The sequence below is a fragment of the Leucopleurus acutus genome (assembly GCF_964270905.1).
Source record: "Leucopleurus acutus genome assembly, chromosome: 11".
Classification (NCBI taxonomy): domain Eukaryota; kingdom Metazoa; phylum Chordata; class Mammalia; order Artiodactyla; family Delphinidae; genus Leucopleurus; species Leucopleurus acutus.
In genome coordinates, this window is record NC_139152.1 from 81,255,659 (window position 1) to 81,275,284 (window position 19,626).

Sequence of the window (19,626 nt, forward strand, 5' to 3'; positions counted from 1 at the left end):
TTCACTAAACTTATTGTGATAATCACTGCATGATGTATGTAAGTCAAATTATGATGTTGCACACCTTAAACTTCTACAGTGCTGTATGTCGATTACATCTCAGTAAAACCGGAAGAAAAAAATTCATAAACTCTTCTTTTTGAGGTAACTAGTTCTATGCATCTGGATACTGTTAATGCTAGGCATTTGAAACTAGGGCTAATGTTTGTGGGTGGGTTTTTTTTAGATTATTATATTGTACTTTTTAAATGACTTTATTGAGGAATAATTGATGTACAATAAACTGCACATATTTAAAGAGTACAATTTGATGAGTTTGACACAAGTCTATACCCGTGAAACCATCAAGACAATCAACATAATAAACATCCTTCACCTCTCAAGATTTCTTTGTGCTTCTTTAAAAGTTATACTTCCCAGGCAACCACTGATTCATTTTCTGCCCCTACATATGAGATTGGATTTTCTAGAATTTTATGTAAGTGGAATTGCTAATGTGATGCTGTTTTAAATGTTAGAACTTCTTTGCTTTGGCTGCTTCTGGTCACATCAACACCACACATGAGTTGTGCTGCTTTGGGGCAGCCTCCGAGGCTTGGCAAGCCCCCTGCAATCTGTGCTGCCCCCCACCCCGCAAACCCTGCTCTAGATGCCACTTCCTTACCTCATTTTAGGTGACCTTTCCCTGTTTCCTAAAGCCATAAAGGACCCAGGAATTCTTACATGATTCTTTTCCTGCAGCTCCCTGGTTGTGACCTTTCTAGTTTCTCTTACTCTAAATGGATAATATATGTTACAGCCCTGATCCTGATGGGCAGTTCTTCAGCTGGGCCCCAACCACACGTACTATGCTCCTTGGCAGTTAGTGAGGGCAAGTGGGGATTCAGATCCTGCCCCATCTAGATTTCCCAGCGCTAGACTGGCAGACCCTGAGTGTGTATGTGTGTGTGCATGCGCGCGTGTGCGTGCGAACATATGCATGTATATGTAAGGGGGATGCATAAGGTTCTTACTATATAAAGTTGCAAACATGTTTTATATAAAGTTTTAAATACATTTGAGCATATTTATTTTGGAAAATCCAGTGCTCAGTCCTTCAAAAACTTTTATTTTTACTGTACAAAATAGAATCAAATACAAAATAGTATTTACTCCAAAATTTCATTATTTCTGACTTGTCAGTCTTTTTATAACATGACAGAGGTCCCATTAAAAAGTTTCTTCAGTCTAATCTAAATAATTTCAAGCTAATCCATATCTGAAATGTGTTTTATTTCATCTTTCATATCCTTAATCTCAGCTCGGACTATTGTTAAGTTAGATATTTTCTCTTTTAAGAAAGCAATTTCTTTCTCTCTTTGTAGTAAGTCAGTAACCAATCTCCCAATGCGTACTGTTAAATCATTTACCAAGGGTTCCAAGCGGGAAAAGTCCTTCTTTAGATTATACACCTTTGGTTTTAGATCATTTGCAAAAGTCACTGTCTTCAGAACTTTAGCTCTGTCACTTTCTAAGCTTAAAAATCTATCTGTGTGCTTGCTGAAATCACTCTGTAGCTCAGAAAGTATCTTCTTAACAGAGTTAATTCTTTGTGAATTGTCAGATGCTGTCTTTCGGAGCATTGTTGTTCGGTCAATGCTACTTGAAAGCAGATCACCTATGTTTTTTACTGTATGTTTTTCTACTTTTTCTATTTTATTTTCTAGTTCTTGAACAGAATCTGTCAATGATGTTACATCAGTTACTACACCTGAAATACGTCGCATATCTGTTTTTACAGTTGTAATCTTGAGACCGACATCTTTTGCCACGGAAGTTGTACTTTGGTCTACTTTTGTAACATCTTCAGAAACAGTGGTCAAATTGTTGTTCAGTATATCCTGCTTTTCAGTTATTCTGTTGGACCAAGTTTTCACTTCATAAATCTCCTCCTGTAGACGCTTTAGATGAGTAATTATTTGAAAAGACTTCAATTGTTCTATGATAGCTTCAGACTTCTGACACTGTAAGAAAATATAGTACCAGAATAATTAAATTGAGTAAAAGCTTAACATTTAAAATTCAACTTAAATTTTAGGTGTTATTTTAAACTATAAAGTTACTGCTCTTCTGGAAAGCATTTGGTAAAAGATGCATCAAGTGTATTGCTAATGAATAGGAAGGGAAACATTGAGGAAATTTCATGTGACTGCAAATGGCATTTTCCAGTTATTTTGGCACCACCAGTCCTCTGCATGGTGACAAAATGAGCTAAATGAGGGGAAATGATGTATCTTCAGTTGCTGGAGAAGGGAGGAGGAAGCCCCCTCTAGATGAGTTTCGCTAAATTTGGGGGGTCAAACAAGACGACATGACTTCTGAAATGCAAGTTTGTTTGTAGGTACAAGTGCTAGAATGAAGGGACTTTATTGTCCTATTACTTTTATGAATACTTTCCTGGGGTATTGAACTAATTCCATTCAATTAGTAATCCTTAAGTTCCTAGTGTGTTGTCAGGCATGTGAAGTCTGAGGAACATAAAGATGAGTACAGCTTCGGTTGTGGCTTCAACTCAGTTCATTAGTTTAATAGAGATGATAGATATGTAAAAAACAAAACAACAAACAAACAAAGCACTATCTCCAAGGTTCTAAAATTCCAAGATTCCAAATACAAGTGATTCTCAACTTTTGGATGTTTCAATGCCATCCTCCTTCCCCAGCATCCATTGAATACTGATGTCTCTAAATTGTTTTGGTTTAACTTGGACAAGTCAGCTGATGAACATTTTGAGCCACACAACTGCCTGGCAACATTTCAAGTTGTTATTTTTGTTGTTGTGTGCATGTGTATGTGTGTTTATATAGCAGTTTTGGGGAAATTGAGTTATTTTATTGTATTTTTAATATTTGAATTTTTATTGCATTGTACCATCAGTTAATAAAGTTAAGAGGGAAAGGGGAATATTAAAGTGTTGATTATAGTGATAAGATGGGTAAGTATCATAAACAATACAAAATTGAAAATTAAAACATACATGCATGAGGTCTATCCATGTTGTCACAAATGGCAGGATATCCTTTCTCAAGGCTGAATATATCAATGTATCACCGTATCATGTTGTACACTTTAAATTTACACAATGTTATATGTCAAATTTATTTAATTAAAAAAAACAAAACACATAGGAATTGTCAGGTTTCAATTAAGTTTCAATCAGAAGATTAACTTAAGCCTGTGTGCTGTATGCTAAACTATGAAGAAAAAAAATTAAAGAACAAATGTAAAATATATTGTCAAAGCCTGTGTTGTAACACAGATATACATTGTGATTACATTGAAGAAAGAAATCCCATTTATAACATGTAAGTCAGTTGTTCCACTTTGCACATTTAACTTTCAGCTTGTTTTCTAGGAAAGCATTGTTTTATTTTTATTTTTTTGCGGTACGCGGGCCTCTCACTGCTGTGGCCTCTCCCGCTGCGGAGCACAGGCTCCGGATGCGCAGGCTCAGCTGCCATGGCTCACGGGCCCAGCCGCTCCGCGGCATGTGGGATCCTCCCGGACCGGGGCACGAACCCGTGTCCCGTGCATCGGCAGGCGGACTCTCAACCACTGCGCCGCTAGGGAAGCCCGGAAAGCATTGTTTTAAAGTGGAGATTGTCTATAGCTTTCTACTAATAATCAAAACCATCTTGATTCAACAACGTTTACTGTGCGCAAATAGGAAGGAAATCAAGCAGTGAGTGCAAAACCTTAAATTTTATTTTTTAGGGGAAAGTTTTGCAATAAATTGTATTTGCTGAAAGAGATTTTCAAAGGTGAAAGGAGAGGGCTTACTTTCATCTATTTCATTACTAGGTTATCATTTATTAATGTATCTAATCTGGTAGAGTTGAGATAGCTTAACAGCATTAAACAAGACATCTCAGAAAGGGCTAAATTTATTCTTAGAAGTATAAGATCATTAAGAAACTGTTAGTAAGCCTCTTTGTCACACTTGGTAGGCTATAAAAGCAATTTATTCCTAACTTCTGTTAGTCTTCACTAAAATAGAAACTCAATACAGTATAGGAATAGCCTAGAAATTGTTTCACTGAATTATGTTTAAAGATTACATAATGGCTTGTTTAAGCTATTTGCTTAAGATGAACAGAAGAGTTGGAGTCTATTGGTAGCTTGAAAGATTCACCCAGTAATTTGAATACTTACTAATATTCCTGTTCCTATCATATGAGCAAGGTACTAAGCTAGATGCTGCCCTGCAATGTTAAATGTTGTCTGGATCTACAAGCAAAACAACGTGAGTCAAGGGAATGATTTGTGGGTCCAATCAGCCTTCCAGAAACTTTGCTAAAGGATCTTTGAACTGTACTAAGGGACCTGGAAATTTTATTGATCTCTAAAGTTTAAAACCACTTAAAGCCAGGAGAGATTTTAGAAATTATTTGGTACAATTCCTTCATTTTACAAATTAAAAAACTGAGCCCCAAAATAAAGTGCCCAAGAACAGAGAGTCAGTGGCAAAGCCTAGATTAGAAGATTCCAGTCTAGGGTTTTTTTCTCCTCCACTGCTTTCTCACTCTTCCCTAAACATTTATTGATTCTTTCTTATGCCCGAGGCCCAAATAATTTTAGGTCACAGTTACAACTTTTGAGGGACTTATAGTCTAGTTTAATGGCAACATAGTAGTGGGCGCATTTGACTGAATTATAGCTTTCTGAATTCTCAAGATAGTTCTACTGACAGCCGATTTCTTGTGATTTTTTTTTTTTTCCCCTCCCTGGTTGAACAGCAGCAGGTTGCACTGTATAGTGGGAGGTCAGTGGCCTCTGGAATTGGACAGACTCAGCAGTGTGATTGTAAGATTCCTAATCTTGCTGAACCTCAATTTCCTCATTTGTAAAAGCGGTCTTATAGCTAGCAAAGCTGTGGTGAGAATCTGTGATAACACATGCAAAGTGCCTAGCACAATGACTGGGACAGGGTAGATACATACTCAATACATGGAGCTGTTAGGATGATGACGAATGTAGGCCTCCTAGAAGTGTGACACATAATAGGCTCCAAAATGTCGGTTCTATCCTTCCCTGCTCTGTAAAGCTGGGATGGAGCATTTTGATTTGTGTTAAATTAGTAGTTCATAGCTGAAGTGACACAGATACTGGGTGAATTTGCAGAGCTTTTGCCAACTGTGCAAATATGAGGTAAATCTACAGAGAAATGCATTAAAAATTATGTTTGGGGAATATGACATCACGTTAATCTTTGGCCAAGATTATAGATTCACACAAAGACCTACAATTAGATTAAAATTAAAATAATGCCATTGGAGATTCCCTGGCAGTCCAGTGGTTAGGACTTCACGCTTTCACTGCCAAGGGTGTGGGTTCAATCCCTGGTCCGGGAACTAAGATTCTGCAAGCCGCATGGTGCAGCCAAAAAAAAAAAAAAAAAGCCATTAACTTTGTATCTTACAAATTTAGTTTTCTATCAATCCATACAGGCTAATAAATCAACATTTTTCATTATAAAATATAAAAATATACTTAGTCAACAGCTTCTCATCTTTAGGCAAAATTTAAGGAAATATTACTACAAATATACCTTTTAACTTTACATTGAAGGGTTAAGAAAATTAGGTGTTTGTTTTGTAAAAGTGATTTATATGGCTAATTAAAAAAATGGACACTACTCTCTATCAGAAACTTAATGTAAAATTTATTATTAATTACAAAGATACAAAAATGTGTCTTAGGATATGGTAATCTTCCTTAAAGGGAAAACTAACAATGTAATTTAATATTTGATACACAGGAAAGTTTTTGAAATTTCAAGTATCTTTGTTAAATAAATGAATTTAAGAAACAGAGGAAGACAAACTAGGTACATCTAAATCTCTCTAGTGACAATTTTTTATAGGAAAACCCCTGAATAAAGGAATATATACATGTGTATATACATGTACACAATATTTTCTCATGAAATACTTGTAGAAGGGCAGTTTTTGTTTCCCTTGTAATTGTCACTATAGAGCACTATAGAGCACAGTGGCCACCTTATTTCCATTTATTTTCTGTAACCATTACTATGGTATATACCGTAGTTAGTAGTTAATAATAATGATGTGTCAAATCTGGTGACACACCAATAAATAAATAAATAAATAAATAAAAGTAAAGAGTACAAGAGATCACATATGCCCTGGCAGGATGGAGGCTGAAACGACAAAGTTCCAGTTAACTTTATAATCTATTTTATTAGCGTGCAAATAAAAGCAAACAAATACAATTTTGTTAGTATACACAGACAAGAACTTAGATATTCAGAAGTCAAGAAATTTAATGTTAATATTCTAGAAATTAATGCTATGCCTATGACCCACGGCTGTCTACCATAGGCCTTCCTAACCCCAAAGTAGAACTTATTTGGGATTTTTCAAAAAATGTACAGATTTACATGATAAAACCACCTGACCACAACTATCTTTTGTAACTGACTTCTTTCAAGTTCTTTGTGTTTAATTCCACTGAAATTGCATTATAAAACTGGGACTATAGTTGGTTATTGGCAAGAAGAAACATGTTGTTAGAACAGTACTTTCAAATGCAGTTAACTCAGTTTTTTCAACACCAACCTTGGACACCCTTGATACATCAGTTTACCAATAAAAGTGTTATGTGCTTCCCCAAACTTGCACATTTCCGATTATCATTATTGCAAAAATCTGTCTAGAACTCCCCTTAATTTCATCTCAATATGTCCATGTCTTATTCTTTGTGACTCTATTATATAATTTTGTGTAAAATAAAATCACTATGTAAAACAAATTTGGTTGGGTAATTAGTTTGGGGACTCTAAAATAATGACATATTTTAGTTACCATAATTATCACATCATATCTCATTATGCTGCTTTTTCTTCTTTAAAATAGGCCACAGGCTTATTAGTGTATTTTTATTGTAAGTAGAAAATTTATCTAGAGATCATGTACCTAGCAAACACAAGAGTCTGTAACACAGTTAGAACCTTAAAAAAAAACAAAACAAAAAACGCCCAGGTATACAAATATATTCCCAAAGTCCATACTTCACAGGATGCACACTTAATTCATAGGGAAAACTTTCAAAAAGAACACATTTACTCTTTAAAAAAATTTCTTACAAGTATCTATAAGAGTTTAGAACCTTAACAAAAAGTAAAAATGTTTCCCAGTCTCCACAGTTTTCAAAAAGTGCATATTAATTCATAGCAAAGCATTCCAGGCTCTCCCTCAGGCATGTTATCTTTTATTTTAGACAAAATTCCTATAAACTTGGTTGTCTGGATTCTTAGCCTGCAGTAAATTGCGAAGGAAATGAAAAACTGGCTGAGGTGAAAACATTACTGATCAACCTGACAGTAAGATCAGGTCAGTGGGTCACTTTTTCAGGTGACAGAAAAGGTATAAGAAATAGAAGGTTTGAAAAATAGCAAACTGGGGTTGAGTGAGGAGGTAAACACCCCTCAATAGCTCCTAGGGACATTAATATATTTGGGTCCAATATGACAGATGAAATTCACAATAATGTCTATTAATTATTAGAAAAACATTTAAAAATATTAAGTATATTGCTTCAAAAAAGTAGAGAAATATATATTTTAGAAATGTTTCTATTTAAAATGGTGAAAATGAAATAAGTTTTATTGCTTAAAAAGATAAGCTTTGACTCTCTGGATAACACATTTGTGTGGATACCTCACTTATTTTCCAATAATGTAGGGTAAAGTGAGGCATATCAAAATAACTCAAAAGCATGGAACTAATCAGGTTATGTATAATAATGTGGTTCACCAGGATAAATGTAGTGCATTCAAAAATCACTATCAATTCCTTTATTTTCTAGATTATATTCTTCTGGAGTCCTCTTTTCTCTTGTACTTGAATATACTATAAAATCATGAACTTTTCCTTTTAGAACATCCAGTTCATTCTGCATCTTTAATATGCTATTATCATACTGAATTCCTTCAAGGGTTTTCTGCATCTCCATTATTTCAGATACTGCTTTCAGCATATCATCTTCCATATTAAACATCTGAAGAGTCAAGTCTTCCATCTTCTTTTCTGTCCCTATCAGATCCTGAGAGACTCTGAGAACAGAGCGAATAGCACTTTCAATTGTTGGCAAATGTGTCTTGCATTCTTCAGCTTTGGGTTCGTAGCTGGAAAGTTTATTAGTCAGGTCTTCATCTCTGGCAAAGAGAGCATGCTGTTCCTCCTCTAACTTTTCAAGTGCTTCTGTGTCGGAGCCAAGCTGCTCCTCTACTCGCAGAAGATCCTCTTCTTCTTGTCTTTTTATAGTTCTAATATTTCTTAGTGTGCTATCTTCCAAATCTTTTAGCCTTTCAGTGAGCAATTTTATTTCTTGTTCAGCTGAGTTAATTTGGACAGTAACTTGAGAATGTATATGTTTTGATTCTGATTTGAAAATGTCTGTATTAACATTCATTTCTTCTAGGCTTCTCTTCCAGAAATCTGTAACGTTCTGGAATTTCTCATTAAGGCTTTGCATCTTTTGAGTGAGCATCTCTTCACTATTCTGAATGTCATGCATGATACTTTGGAGGCTGGATACTTCCTGCTCAAACTGGGTCACCAAAGACATGGATGATGTAGCTTCCTGCAGGATACTTTCAGTAGCTGCAAGCTGCATTTATAACACAAAACAATTCCCAAGGCTACTTAATAACTTTTATATTAGGGAAACATACTTTAACAATCACTTGCCAAGTTCAAATTCTGAAGATGTCTAAAATATCCAAATACATAAGAATCATACAGACAAAAACAATTGTTACATATTTAAGCTGTTAAAAATATGTTTTAAACACATTTAATAGATTAGCACTATGGTAGAAAAATATGGTTGTCCCTCATCCCTAGGTATCCACCTGTGGGGCACTGGTATTCCTATGGATACCAAAATCCATGGGTGCTCAAGTCCCTCATGTAATATTTGGATGGGGAACCCACAGATACAGAGGGCCAACTGTATACACCTGAACTTATAATCCTAAATATTTGTGCATTTTCATGGAGGGATATTCAAAAGAAAAATAATGTTAAAGAAGCCTGAAGTATATCACATTTCCTTCTTTTTTTATTCCAATGGAAAGCAACTTAGTTGTCATTTTAATAGTTATTTGGCTTTTTAGAAACTGACTTAGTTATAAAATTTGTTAACTTTCCTAAGTTCTATGATTCTGGAAGACTTTCTGCCTGAAAAAAAAAATTTGTTGACTGACCTCTTGCAGAAAAGGTACCAGAATCAGATCTTATAACTATCACAAAGGCAAAAAGTGAATAAAAAATCAGTTTACAGAGACAACTGATGTCAAACAGTAAAGTGTTCTAAGTATCTATAAATTATGGTAAGCTCCTAGCATCTCCTAAGTCTAGAATATAGAAGGACCAGGGTGTGGACCTCTTTCTAAGCCTATACTCACACAAAGATAACAGCCTTAGAGACTATAGGAAGGCCTAGAAATGATCGTTAATTTATCAAATGTTTGCAGCATTATGTTGAAGACATAATACTGTACAAGACACAGTTCTGCCCTTAAGCAGCTTAGTTTACTTGGGGAGAAAGCGAAGTCTACATGCGCTGTGACAGGGAAAGAGCTATGGAAGCACTTACATAGGGCATCCAAACCGAACTTCGATGATCAAGGAAAATACTATAGAAATATTATCTAACAGCTGCTTCTAGTTACTTCCTCTAAATCATCCTACACACTACAGCCAGATTTAAAGTTTTAAAAACTGCTATGTACACCATGGTAGAACATTAAAAACCCCTTAACGTTTCCTAACACTTCTAGGAGGAAGTCCCAAATTCCATAACTTCTCTATATGTTAGCCTGCCTTCTTTGTCTAGCTAAGTTCTGTCCTTCCTTCAAGGCTCAGACCAGGTCTCAGGTTTTCAGTGCAGCATTCTTCCATGACCCTACCCATGAGAGCCTGAACTGCTGTAGAATCTATCATATTACATATTTGCCACTTATTTGGCATTTAGCGCATATAATTCAAGAATTCTTGAGTGTTCGCTCTGTGCCAGACCTTGTGCTAGACACTGGATATAAAAACAAAGATACAGTATAGTCCCTATACTGATGAATTAGCCAGGAGAAGCTATGAGAGCTTCTAAACTCCTTAGGGGAAGAGACCATGTTTTACGCCTTTTTGTAGTCCCCGTATCTCAGGGTATAAAGAACATGTTTCTTGATATTTAGGAAGAAGAATGGCCAGAAGCCTCCTGGGTCCACCCCAACCAGGACCTGAAGCAGTTCCAGATGATAGCTGGGAACAATGCATAACAGTATCACTCTGAAACCTTGTTTAAAAATTATTTTTAATGTATACATGTAGCTACAGTACAAGTTCCTTTAAAAACACCAACTATGAGAAATACTTGTACATTGGTAATAGTGTTATGTTTAGTTGTCTTATTAGCAGCATTTTGCAGAGACAAGCTTATCTTAATCCAAGGTAATTCCTTGTTTAGGCTGTTCACCAGATCATCACTATAACCTGGAGGCAGTATAACCCAGGAGACTCCAATTATAAGATCAACTTTTCAGGATAACAAAGGTCTCAAGACTTAATCTGCAAACAATAAGTGACTAGCACACCACAATAGCTAGCATTTATGGGCTGCCATTATAGTCTAATAGTTTTTCATTTTTTACAAAAGTTAATATCTTAAATTTATTACTGCTTGGAAGTTTTCAAAGAGCTTGCATATATATTGTATCTCATCTGATCCTTACACAAATCTTGATATTCTCATTTAATAAATGATGAAATAGAGGCCAAGAGAAGTTAAAGTGATTTTTCCAAAGTCACACAGTTATGATGAGAGCCCATGTCTAGTTGTTTTCCCCTCCTACTGCATTAAGCTGGCCTTTAGGGCCAGCTTTGTAAAGAGTCAGCTATTGTTAAACTACTCCTAGGGCAGACTGGGAGAGAACGAACTATGTGAAGACAATATTTCTTGGATCCTAGGATGATATTTTAAATATCTGCTTCAAAGGCATTTATTTATTTACTTTTAATTGAAGTATAGTTGATTAACAATCTTATATTAGTTTCAAGTGTACAACATAGATTTACAGATTATACTCCATTTAAAGTTATTGCAAACAAATGGCTATATTTGCCTGTGCCATAAAATACATCCTTGTTGCTTACAAAAGCATTTTTGTAATCTACATGAGTTTTATTAAAAACATTGCCCATTATAAAATTGGCCACGTAGTGGAAAGTAAGAAAAAAATGAATATTTAAATTTATGTATGGAGAAGCCCTTAGGTTTACATTCTCAGTCTACCAAACTGTAGATTTAATACAAAAAATTTAGGGCATGGACTTCCCTGGTGGCACAGTGGTCGAGAATCCACCTGCCAATGCAGGGGACACGGGTTTGAGCCCTGGTCTGGCAAGATCGCACATTCTGCGGAGCAACTAAGCCCGTGAGCCACAACTACTGAGCCTGTGCTCTAGAGCCCGCCAGCCACAACTACTGAGCCCGTGTGCTACAACTACTGAAGCCCACTCGCCTAGAGCCTGAGCTCCGCAACAAGAAGCCACCACAGTGAGAAGCTCGCGTACCACAAGGAAGAGTAGCCCCCACTAGCAGCAACTAGAGAAAAGCCTGTGCACAGCAACAAACGCCCAACGCAGCCAAAAATAAATAAATTTAAAAAAACCCCTTAGGGCAGTATTCCACCTTACAGCTGCTTAGGAGTAATTAGATATTAGAAGAGGGAAACTAGAGGGCTACTGGGGAGAGATACTGAGAGTGATAGCCGACAGGCCAGGCTCTAATCTCCTGTAATATTTGACTTCAAATTCTAATCATATGTTAAATCTTTGTCCTCCTTACCGGGTTCCAAGCTTGCAAGGCAGAGATTCACTAAAAGCATTTTAATTGCTGCCAAATTTTTCATTTAAAAAGGAAATCTTTCTTCAAAATATGTTTTCAATAGCATTTAAGTACATGAAGTTTCTATCTCCTGGAATTTTTTCTATCATTACATTTCCTTTGATTAGAGGGCTTTCGATAACTACAGTCAGTTTCCAACCTGAGCCCTAGGTCAAAATACCAACTCTTGCAGCACCTTCCCAGAGGCCTCTAAACTCACCCTCCATGGAATTCACTGGCATGTGTAAGGGATGATTTTAATCCATGACTCTTATCTTCTTGGGGACTACAGGCTTATTCTGTGCATCAGGCTGCAGGGACTTCGGCCGTCTACTTCATTTCTATTTTTGCAACATCTTTGCTTACCCTGGGGCCAAGCACAAATCCTTTTCTACCTTATCACTGAGTAAAGGCTCAGTGATGAACAAAGGAACAAACAAGCCATGTTTCCCAATGATAGCTTGGTCTCTGGTAGCCAGACAAGGCCCACATGATGACTTATTGGTTGCAGCTGACCTTCTCCTGAGACATGTGGTAGTTAAAAATTTTTTATCTGTCTCACATTTCTAAGAATCACAGTAGTAATGCACTTGTATTTGCAGCTTGAAGAAACACAAAATAGACATGGATTTTAATTTTCATTTGTCTATAAAAATCAATATTTATTTTAGGTTAGTCATTCTTATATGCATATGAATATATATGCTTACCAAGTGGAAATAAAGAAAAAAACTGATGGATCTTAGTCCAAAAAGTGCTACTCCTATTTTAATTTTATATCTAAAGATCAATAATATTTTCAGTGCTCTAGATACTTGATATTTAAATAGAAAATTGAGGTCACGTCAATATGACAATATTGGTCTTTTTAAACAATAACATTTGTCATATATTAGAAAATTCTTGTCCTTTTGAAATGTAAGCTAAGACTAAATTGGATTAAAGGGAGAATGTGAAGAAGTAGGAAAACCAGTGAGAGTTAAAGTAGTAATGGTCTAAAAGGCAGGGAAAAAGAATTTATCAACTGGGGTAGAAGGGTGGCAGTGGGGAAGAAAAACGGTAAAATCTCCCCAAATATGCCAATTAATAATTACCTTTTCTGAAATTAAACTGATTTTACTTTGAAGCCCTTGGAATTCGTTGGTTTCCATTTTCAGTAACTGGTATTGGTTTTCCACCTTTGCAAACTTCTCCGACTGCTGGAATACAAACCTGAAAAAGGGGGAAAAAAAATCACTACTTCCTAACTCAAACCCATTTAAGTTCGGATGTTAAAGCAGTATTTTATGCCCACTTCTGGTAAGGACAACATAAATTCTGGTATAGGTAGTGGCAGCTTTTATAAGAAGGGAGGAGTGAGTATGCAGTCCAGTGGTTCAACAGCTTCACTGCATATTGGAGTCGCCTGGCAGCTTTACTTTTTAAATTTTTAAAATTTATTTATTTATATTTTTGGCTGCGTTGAGTCTTCGTTGCTTCGCCCGGGCTTTCTCTAGTTGCGGCGAGCGGGGGCTACTCTTCGTTGCGGTGCGCGGGCTTTCTCTAGTTGCGGTGAGCGGGGCGTACTCTTTGTTGCGGTGCGCAGGTTTCTCACTGCCGTGGCTTCTCTTGTTGTGGTGCACGGGCTCTAGGCGCGCAGGCTTCAGTAGTTGTGGCACACAGGCTCAGTAGTTGTGGCACGCGGGCTCTAGAGCGCAGGCTCAGTAGTTGTGGCGCACGGGCTTAGTTGCTCCGCGGCTTGTGGGATCTTCCTGGATCGGGGCACGAACCCGTGTCCCCTACACTGGCAGGCGGATTCTTAACCACTGCGCCACCAGGGAAACCCTCACCTGGCAGCTTTAAAAAAGTGTAATGCCTGGGTCTTACCACAGAAATTCTGACTTAATTGGTTTGGGATGTGACTTAGATATTGTAAATTTTCAAATCTCCTAGCCAAGATGACAACGACAAGTTGACACTTTATTGTAAAAATGACTTCCACTGCAAGACAAACATTTAAAGATTCAAAACTCAACGGAGAGGTGATTGAATCAAACTCATAAATATCATTAGGCTAACTGTTGCTTATAAAACTGTCCAAAACTAAAATGGAGTTTTTGCATTTTAAACAAATGTTTACAATGTTGGATGAAATAAATTTCTTTTGATGATGGCTAATGTTTATTCTATGAGATAACAGTGAATTAAGTAAGCCCAGGTTACATAATTAGTACAGACTGACTTCTCCTGTGTGTTAATATGAACTTTTAAACAAAACTTCTCGTTATTAGAAAACACTATTATCCTAATTTCAAAGAAGGATGTGTAGACAATTCTTTTCTGATTGGCTATTTCATTCTTGGCGTTTAGGGACCAGCAGACAGAGATGAAGGAGGAAGACGGTCTAAAGAAATGTCTAATTTCAGGAACTAGTTTATCATCCATTACTCCAGTGTTAACCTCATGGATTTATCCTATAGATCAGTGTGTTCATTTAGAATAAAATCATTATTATAAGAGGGATTTCTTATGAAGGTTGATCCACAAAAATTAATTACAGGACTTTCTGTTTTATTTAATCTTTTTAATGTTATCTCCACACTTCTCTTCAAAATTCAAATATTAAGCAAAAGCTTGAAGAAAACTGTATCATATTAGTGACCATCTCTGATGATAATTTGTAGAGTTTTTTTCATGGTTAGCTTCTCACCAAAATAAAAAAATAAAATTCACTATTTCTGTATGTGAATAGTGCATAAAAGAAAAAACAAGTATAAAGTTTACTTAGTGCTAGTAATGAAAATAATCAACAGTGGTCTGTATGATGCTGAGTTAAAATACATTTGTTTTATTTTCACTTACAAGTGCCAGACACTATTCTAAGGGCATTATAAATATTAACTCATTTAACATTAAGGAAGAGAATGATTTTTCTAGAAGCCAAAAATGTACACTAGAGAAGGTGGTTTCAATTGTGAAACATTAATTTTTGAAACTGGCATCCAGATTATGCCCAAGGTGCTTTGTTTCCCTTTTATGAGTCAGAAGCATTTTCTAACAGGAGCAGTTCAAGACCTCCTTACTACCTATCTTCCTTCGTTTAGATGAGACAACAATTAGGGTCTGCTAAAGGCTACAGCTTCTAGGAGAAGAAAGGATTATAAACAATTCTGGATTAGGGATTTCTATTTCTAGGGTCTTGGCCTCTTTTTGGATTAATATCAAAGGTAGACCGCATATCATACTGGTTGAATGTGAAGCTAGGCAACTTTGGCTCTGCCATTTACTAGCTGTACAAGCACCTTGGGCAAGTTATTTAACTTACCTTTGCTAGTTTCCTCATCTGCAAAGTGGGGATAAAACTACTTAGTTCATAGGGTGTTGCAGAGATTAAACAGGTTCACATTAATAAAGCTCTTAAAGTGCCTTGAACATAAAACGTCAACTATTCTCTTTACGTACCTTGGCCCTTTCTTTTGAATTGCTTTGCACAGCTGCTTTTCCCATCCCTCTGACAAGCCTAGAGTGGTAAAATGGATCAGGGCTCCCTTCTACTTAACACTTGATAGAAGCCCCAGGCCTGTCACACTTTGAACCAGGGTTGGGTTTATAGCAAACAAAGGATGAAGTGAATGGATGAGACCCACTAATAGGAAAAGCAGCATTCTCTTACTCTGTTTTGGGGCCTCTTTTCCCTATCATAGATAAAGATCTTGAAGGTATGGATGTATGAGAAAAGCACCCGGATTAATTGGCCACCTTAGTGTAGGCTTTACAAAGGGAATCTTCCTGACTTCTTCATAATCCATTGCAGTTTACAGAGAACTCATATAGATTCAGGGTCCTGTGGGAATAAACCATGTAGTTCCTTGGAGTCTTGTCTCTGCATAGCTCCTTTAGGAGGCCTAGATGTCAGACAGCTGATGGAGGATTTATATATACAGGATTTTTCTCTGGCTCTGTTTCAACTTAGTGATGAGAAAGAGTCAGTATCCATTTAGCTGTATGTTTCATACAGCAACTTCATTTTCAGCATAATACTGAAAGTTCAGAAACACACAGACCATATTCCATTTTTAAAAATCAAGGTAATTAAAGGATAACTGTCTTTCAGATTAAACTCCACTAACAACAAAAGCTGAAAAATGGGGTTAGCCAAGATTTTACTATATAAACGATTTATAGAGAAAGTTGTATTAGAGAAAAAAAAACCCTGAATTATCTGATGGTTGAAAGAGCTTTTGACTTCTGATACATAATTATCACAAATGCTATGACAAACTTTTATAAAGGCAATTAAAAAATCTGTTGAAATTTCCAGAAGAAACTTAAAAGTTTTACAATGGAACTTCTAGTTGACTAAATTTCTATGTAATAAGCTTTTAAGGTTTTGTCTTGTTTAGTACCTTCATAAATTTTAAAAACTTTTTGAAAGCAGAATGTCTTCAATCTCTTACGTGGAAAATTTCCTTAAAGAGTTTATAAATGACGTATACAAACCAACACTCAGGCCCTATAGTTCTGGGCAACTGTTATCTCCAACATCTTATTGTCAGGCTGACAGAAGATGATTATCAGGACTTTGTTTAATAGAGAGATGTTCAAGTACCACCCTTTTGTTGCATTATCTCTATTTATTTTCCAAACAAGGATCCAAACACTAATGGTTTGAAGATACTGAAATAGTGATGCCTTGAAATCAACCTCGGACAGTGCAAGGGTTCAAATCTCTGCCCCAACTTAATCAGACAAAATTAGAGTACTCCTAAGCTGTATTTAGGCACATATATTCAATTTTGTATTTTAACAACCAGAACAATGTCAGTACAATAGCATGCAATAAAGATTTGATAGACCAATCTTTAGGTGCTAATCCTAGTGGTAAAAATGTCAGTGGCTTAGTTATAATTCCAGTGTGCTGAGATGCTCAATGTTTGCATTTTCTTTTTTTTTTGCGGTACGCGGGCCTCTGACTGTTGTGGCCACTCCCGTTGCGGAGCACAGGCTCCGGACACGCAGGCTCAGCGGCCATGGCTCACGGGCCCAGCCGCTCCGCGGCATGTGGGATCTTCCCGGACCGGGGCACGAACCCGCGTCCCCTACATCGGCAGGCGGACTCTCAACCACTGCGCCACCAGGGAAGCCCAATGTTCGCATTTTATTTAGAAAATTCCCAAATTTACCACGAATACATATGTGCTATTGTGACCAAAGTATTTATACTTCAACTCTTGTCGCAAAAGATTTCACAAGAGCAATTAACAGTCATTTAATAACAATCATTGAATCTGCCCATTTTAGAAATAATCTTTGAGCATTGTTTTATTATTTTGCAAAGACACAGTTCAACTTGAATATAACTTATATTTATATAACTTATAACTTATAACTTATTTATATAACTTATAACTTATAACTTATATTTATAACTTATATTTATATTTATATAACTTATATTTATAACTTATATTTATAACTTATATTTATATAACTTATAACTTATAACTTATAACTTATTTATATAACTTATAACTTATAACTTATAACTTATATTCAACTTGAATATAACTTGTTTGTATCTTTACTGCAGGCACTAACAGTAAATTCCTGAGCTGAAGTGTCTGCTTTTCAACAGTTGTTTTCCTTTATAGATTCCTGTTAGTGTGTTTTCCTAGGACAGTAACTAAATTATTGAAAAGTTGAGCATTTTCTGATGTAATTTATCTCATATGAATATGAATCTTTGGATGAGAATTAACAAATTCAGTAACTAAAACCAGTTGTATTAGGTTCTAGAAAGAAGCAACATATATATTTTAGCCTACTAAGTTCTAGTACTGAATAACTTTCCCAGCACAAAGTTTTTGATTTACCTGAAGGTCATGCAATATAAGACATAAAAGCAGTTTATTTAAAACAGTAAGTTCTGTACATTTATTCTTTTAAGATAAAAATATTCCATAAACAAATATATTAGTAAAATAACAATTTATCTCTTTTTGGAGAGAATATTTAATAATCAACATTTCACTTTATTGTAACAAATCTTTTATTGACTGACTGACTGAGGATGAGTCATCAGTAAAGTATACTTCAAAATTTACTAGCATCAAAAATGTTCTAGACCTTCCCTGGTGGCGCAGTGGTTAAGAATCCACCTGCCAATGCAGGGGACACACGGGTTCGAGCCCTGGTCCGGCAAGATCCCACATGCCACGGAGCAACTAAGCCCGTGGGCCACAACTCCTGAGCCTGCGCTCTAGAGCCCGCGAGCCACAACTACTGAGTCCGCATGCCGTAACTACTGAAGCCCGTGTGCCTAAAGCCCGTGCTCCACAAGAGAAGCCACGGCAATGAGAAGCCCGCGCACCACAATGAAGAGTAGCCCCCGCTCACCGCAACTAGAGAAAGCCTGCGCAGTAACAAAGACCCAACGCAGCCAAAAAAAAGGAAAAAATGTTCTAGATGAGAGGACATCCAGGGTTGCTTCTAGAATCCAATTATTCTTGAAGATAAATAGCTATCTTCTAAATACTTCAAAAATCAGTGAAAATGGAGGGGAACTCTAAAGAGTCAGTCTTGTTATTAAAACGAAATAGGTTAATCCTAAAGAATATGATTGAGGAAAACAAAATAAGTTGGTTTTAAGGTTATTTCTTAATATTCATCTTTCCTATGACATCAGTATATCGCTATTTGCTTGGTTTAAAAACTAAGTTTTTAGTTTCAGGTGAACAAAAGTGTTATACTAAAACTCAGTCTGTAACTTAGGAACAGACATAACGCATGCACAATAACCAAAATAAGAGCTATCTTCCAAAACTTTATATTATCATGCACGTTTGTTGCTTTAAGATCATAATGAATTCTTGTAAGGTTGCAAACGTTGCCACTAGGCATTTATGGGGTGGGGCAAATTTGTCCCAAATGCACAGCGGACAGGAAGTAACGGGTTCTAAAAACGGGAAAGCTTCCGTCCTGTACAGGCGCTTAATGAAATTTGGCCGAATCTGCATTTCTTAATGGTTGACGTTCCCAAACCTTTGCCTCAGCTCCAGCTGGGCGATCGAGGCACGCCAGCAGTACAAAAATAAATTACGAGAAACGAGCGAAAGTTAAAATAAAGGTTGGGCCGTCCCTTCCTTGGGGTCGATGCTGAGGAACAGAAGCCGCAAGCGTGGCGGCTAGAGGTTAGCGGGACGCCGAGCCGGGCGGGGCCGGGGCAAACGCGGGACCCAGAGAAGAGAGGGCGACCACGGGAGGCCGGACACCCGGGCGGCCTCGGACCACTTACCAGGCCAGGCCCAGGCACGTCCCCAGCGACAGAAGGCTCAAGCCGGTCCGGGGATCCGCCCAGCCCCCGCCTCCACCGCCCCGACCCTCGAGGCTCTTCCCGTCCTCGCTTCGCTTCCCAGGCTCCGCTGGGGCTCCCTTGGGCGCCGACCTCTTCCGGCTCTTCCCCTCAGACATGTCTGGAGGTCCTGAGGATGACAAACCCGGGGCTGCCTCTTCACCCTGGGGTAGCGAGACGTGGCCTCCTCAGCCTCCGCGGGAAGGCTCGGCGGTGACCGCGCCCCGTTTCAGACTTGGCACCGCCCAGAAACCAGCCCCCTTCCTCTCCCGGCCATCCTCCCTGCTCCACAGCGTCTCCCAGCCACCCGCTTTCTAGTTCCTACAGCTGGGGTAAGCGGCAATCCTACT

At 37.3% G+C, this 19,626-nt stretch overlaps 1 protein-coding gene across 2 annotated transcripts; it reads right to left on the reverse strand.

Annotated features, from left to right (window-relative positions):
• Positions 1–1,103: 1,103 nt before the first annotated feature.
• IKBIP (IKBKB interacting protein) lies at positions 1,104–19,588 on the reverse strand. Of its 2 annotated transcripts, none has more exons than XM_082850772.1 (3): positions 19,220–19,588; positions 13,041–13,158; positions 1,104–2,003 (listed from the first exon to the last, which is right to left on the reverse strand). In XM_082850772.1, the coding sequence occupies exons 1-3, from the start codon at positions 19,393–19,395 to the stop codon at positions 1,248–1,250; spliced, it is 1,050 nt and encodes a 349-aa protein (XP_082706898.1). In that variant the 5' UTR covers positions 19,396–19,588; the 3' UTR covers positions 1,104–1,247. The 2 variants fall into 2 exon arrangements, with proteins under 2 accessions (XP_082706898.1, XP_082706897.1); XM_082850771.1 differs by lacking the exon at positions 1,104–2,003 and adding an exon at positions 6,239–8,670.
• Positions 19,589–19,626: the final 38 nt, after the last annotated feature.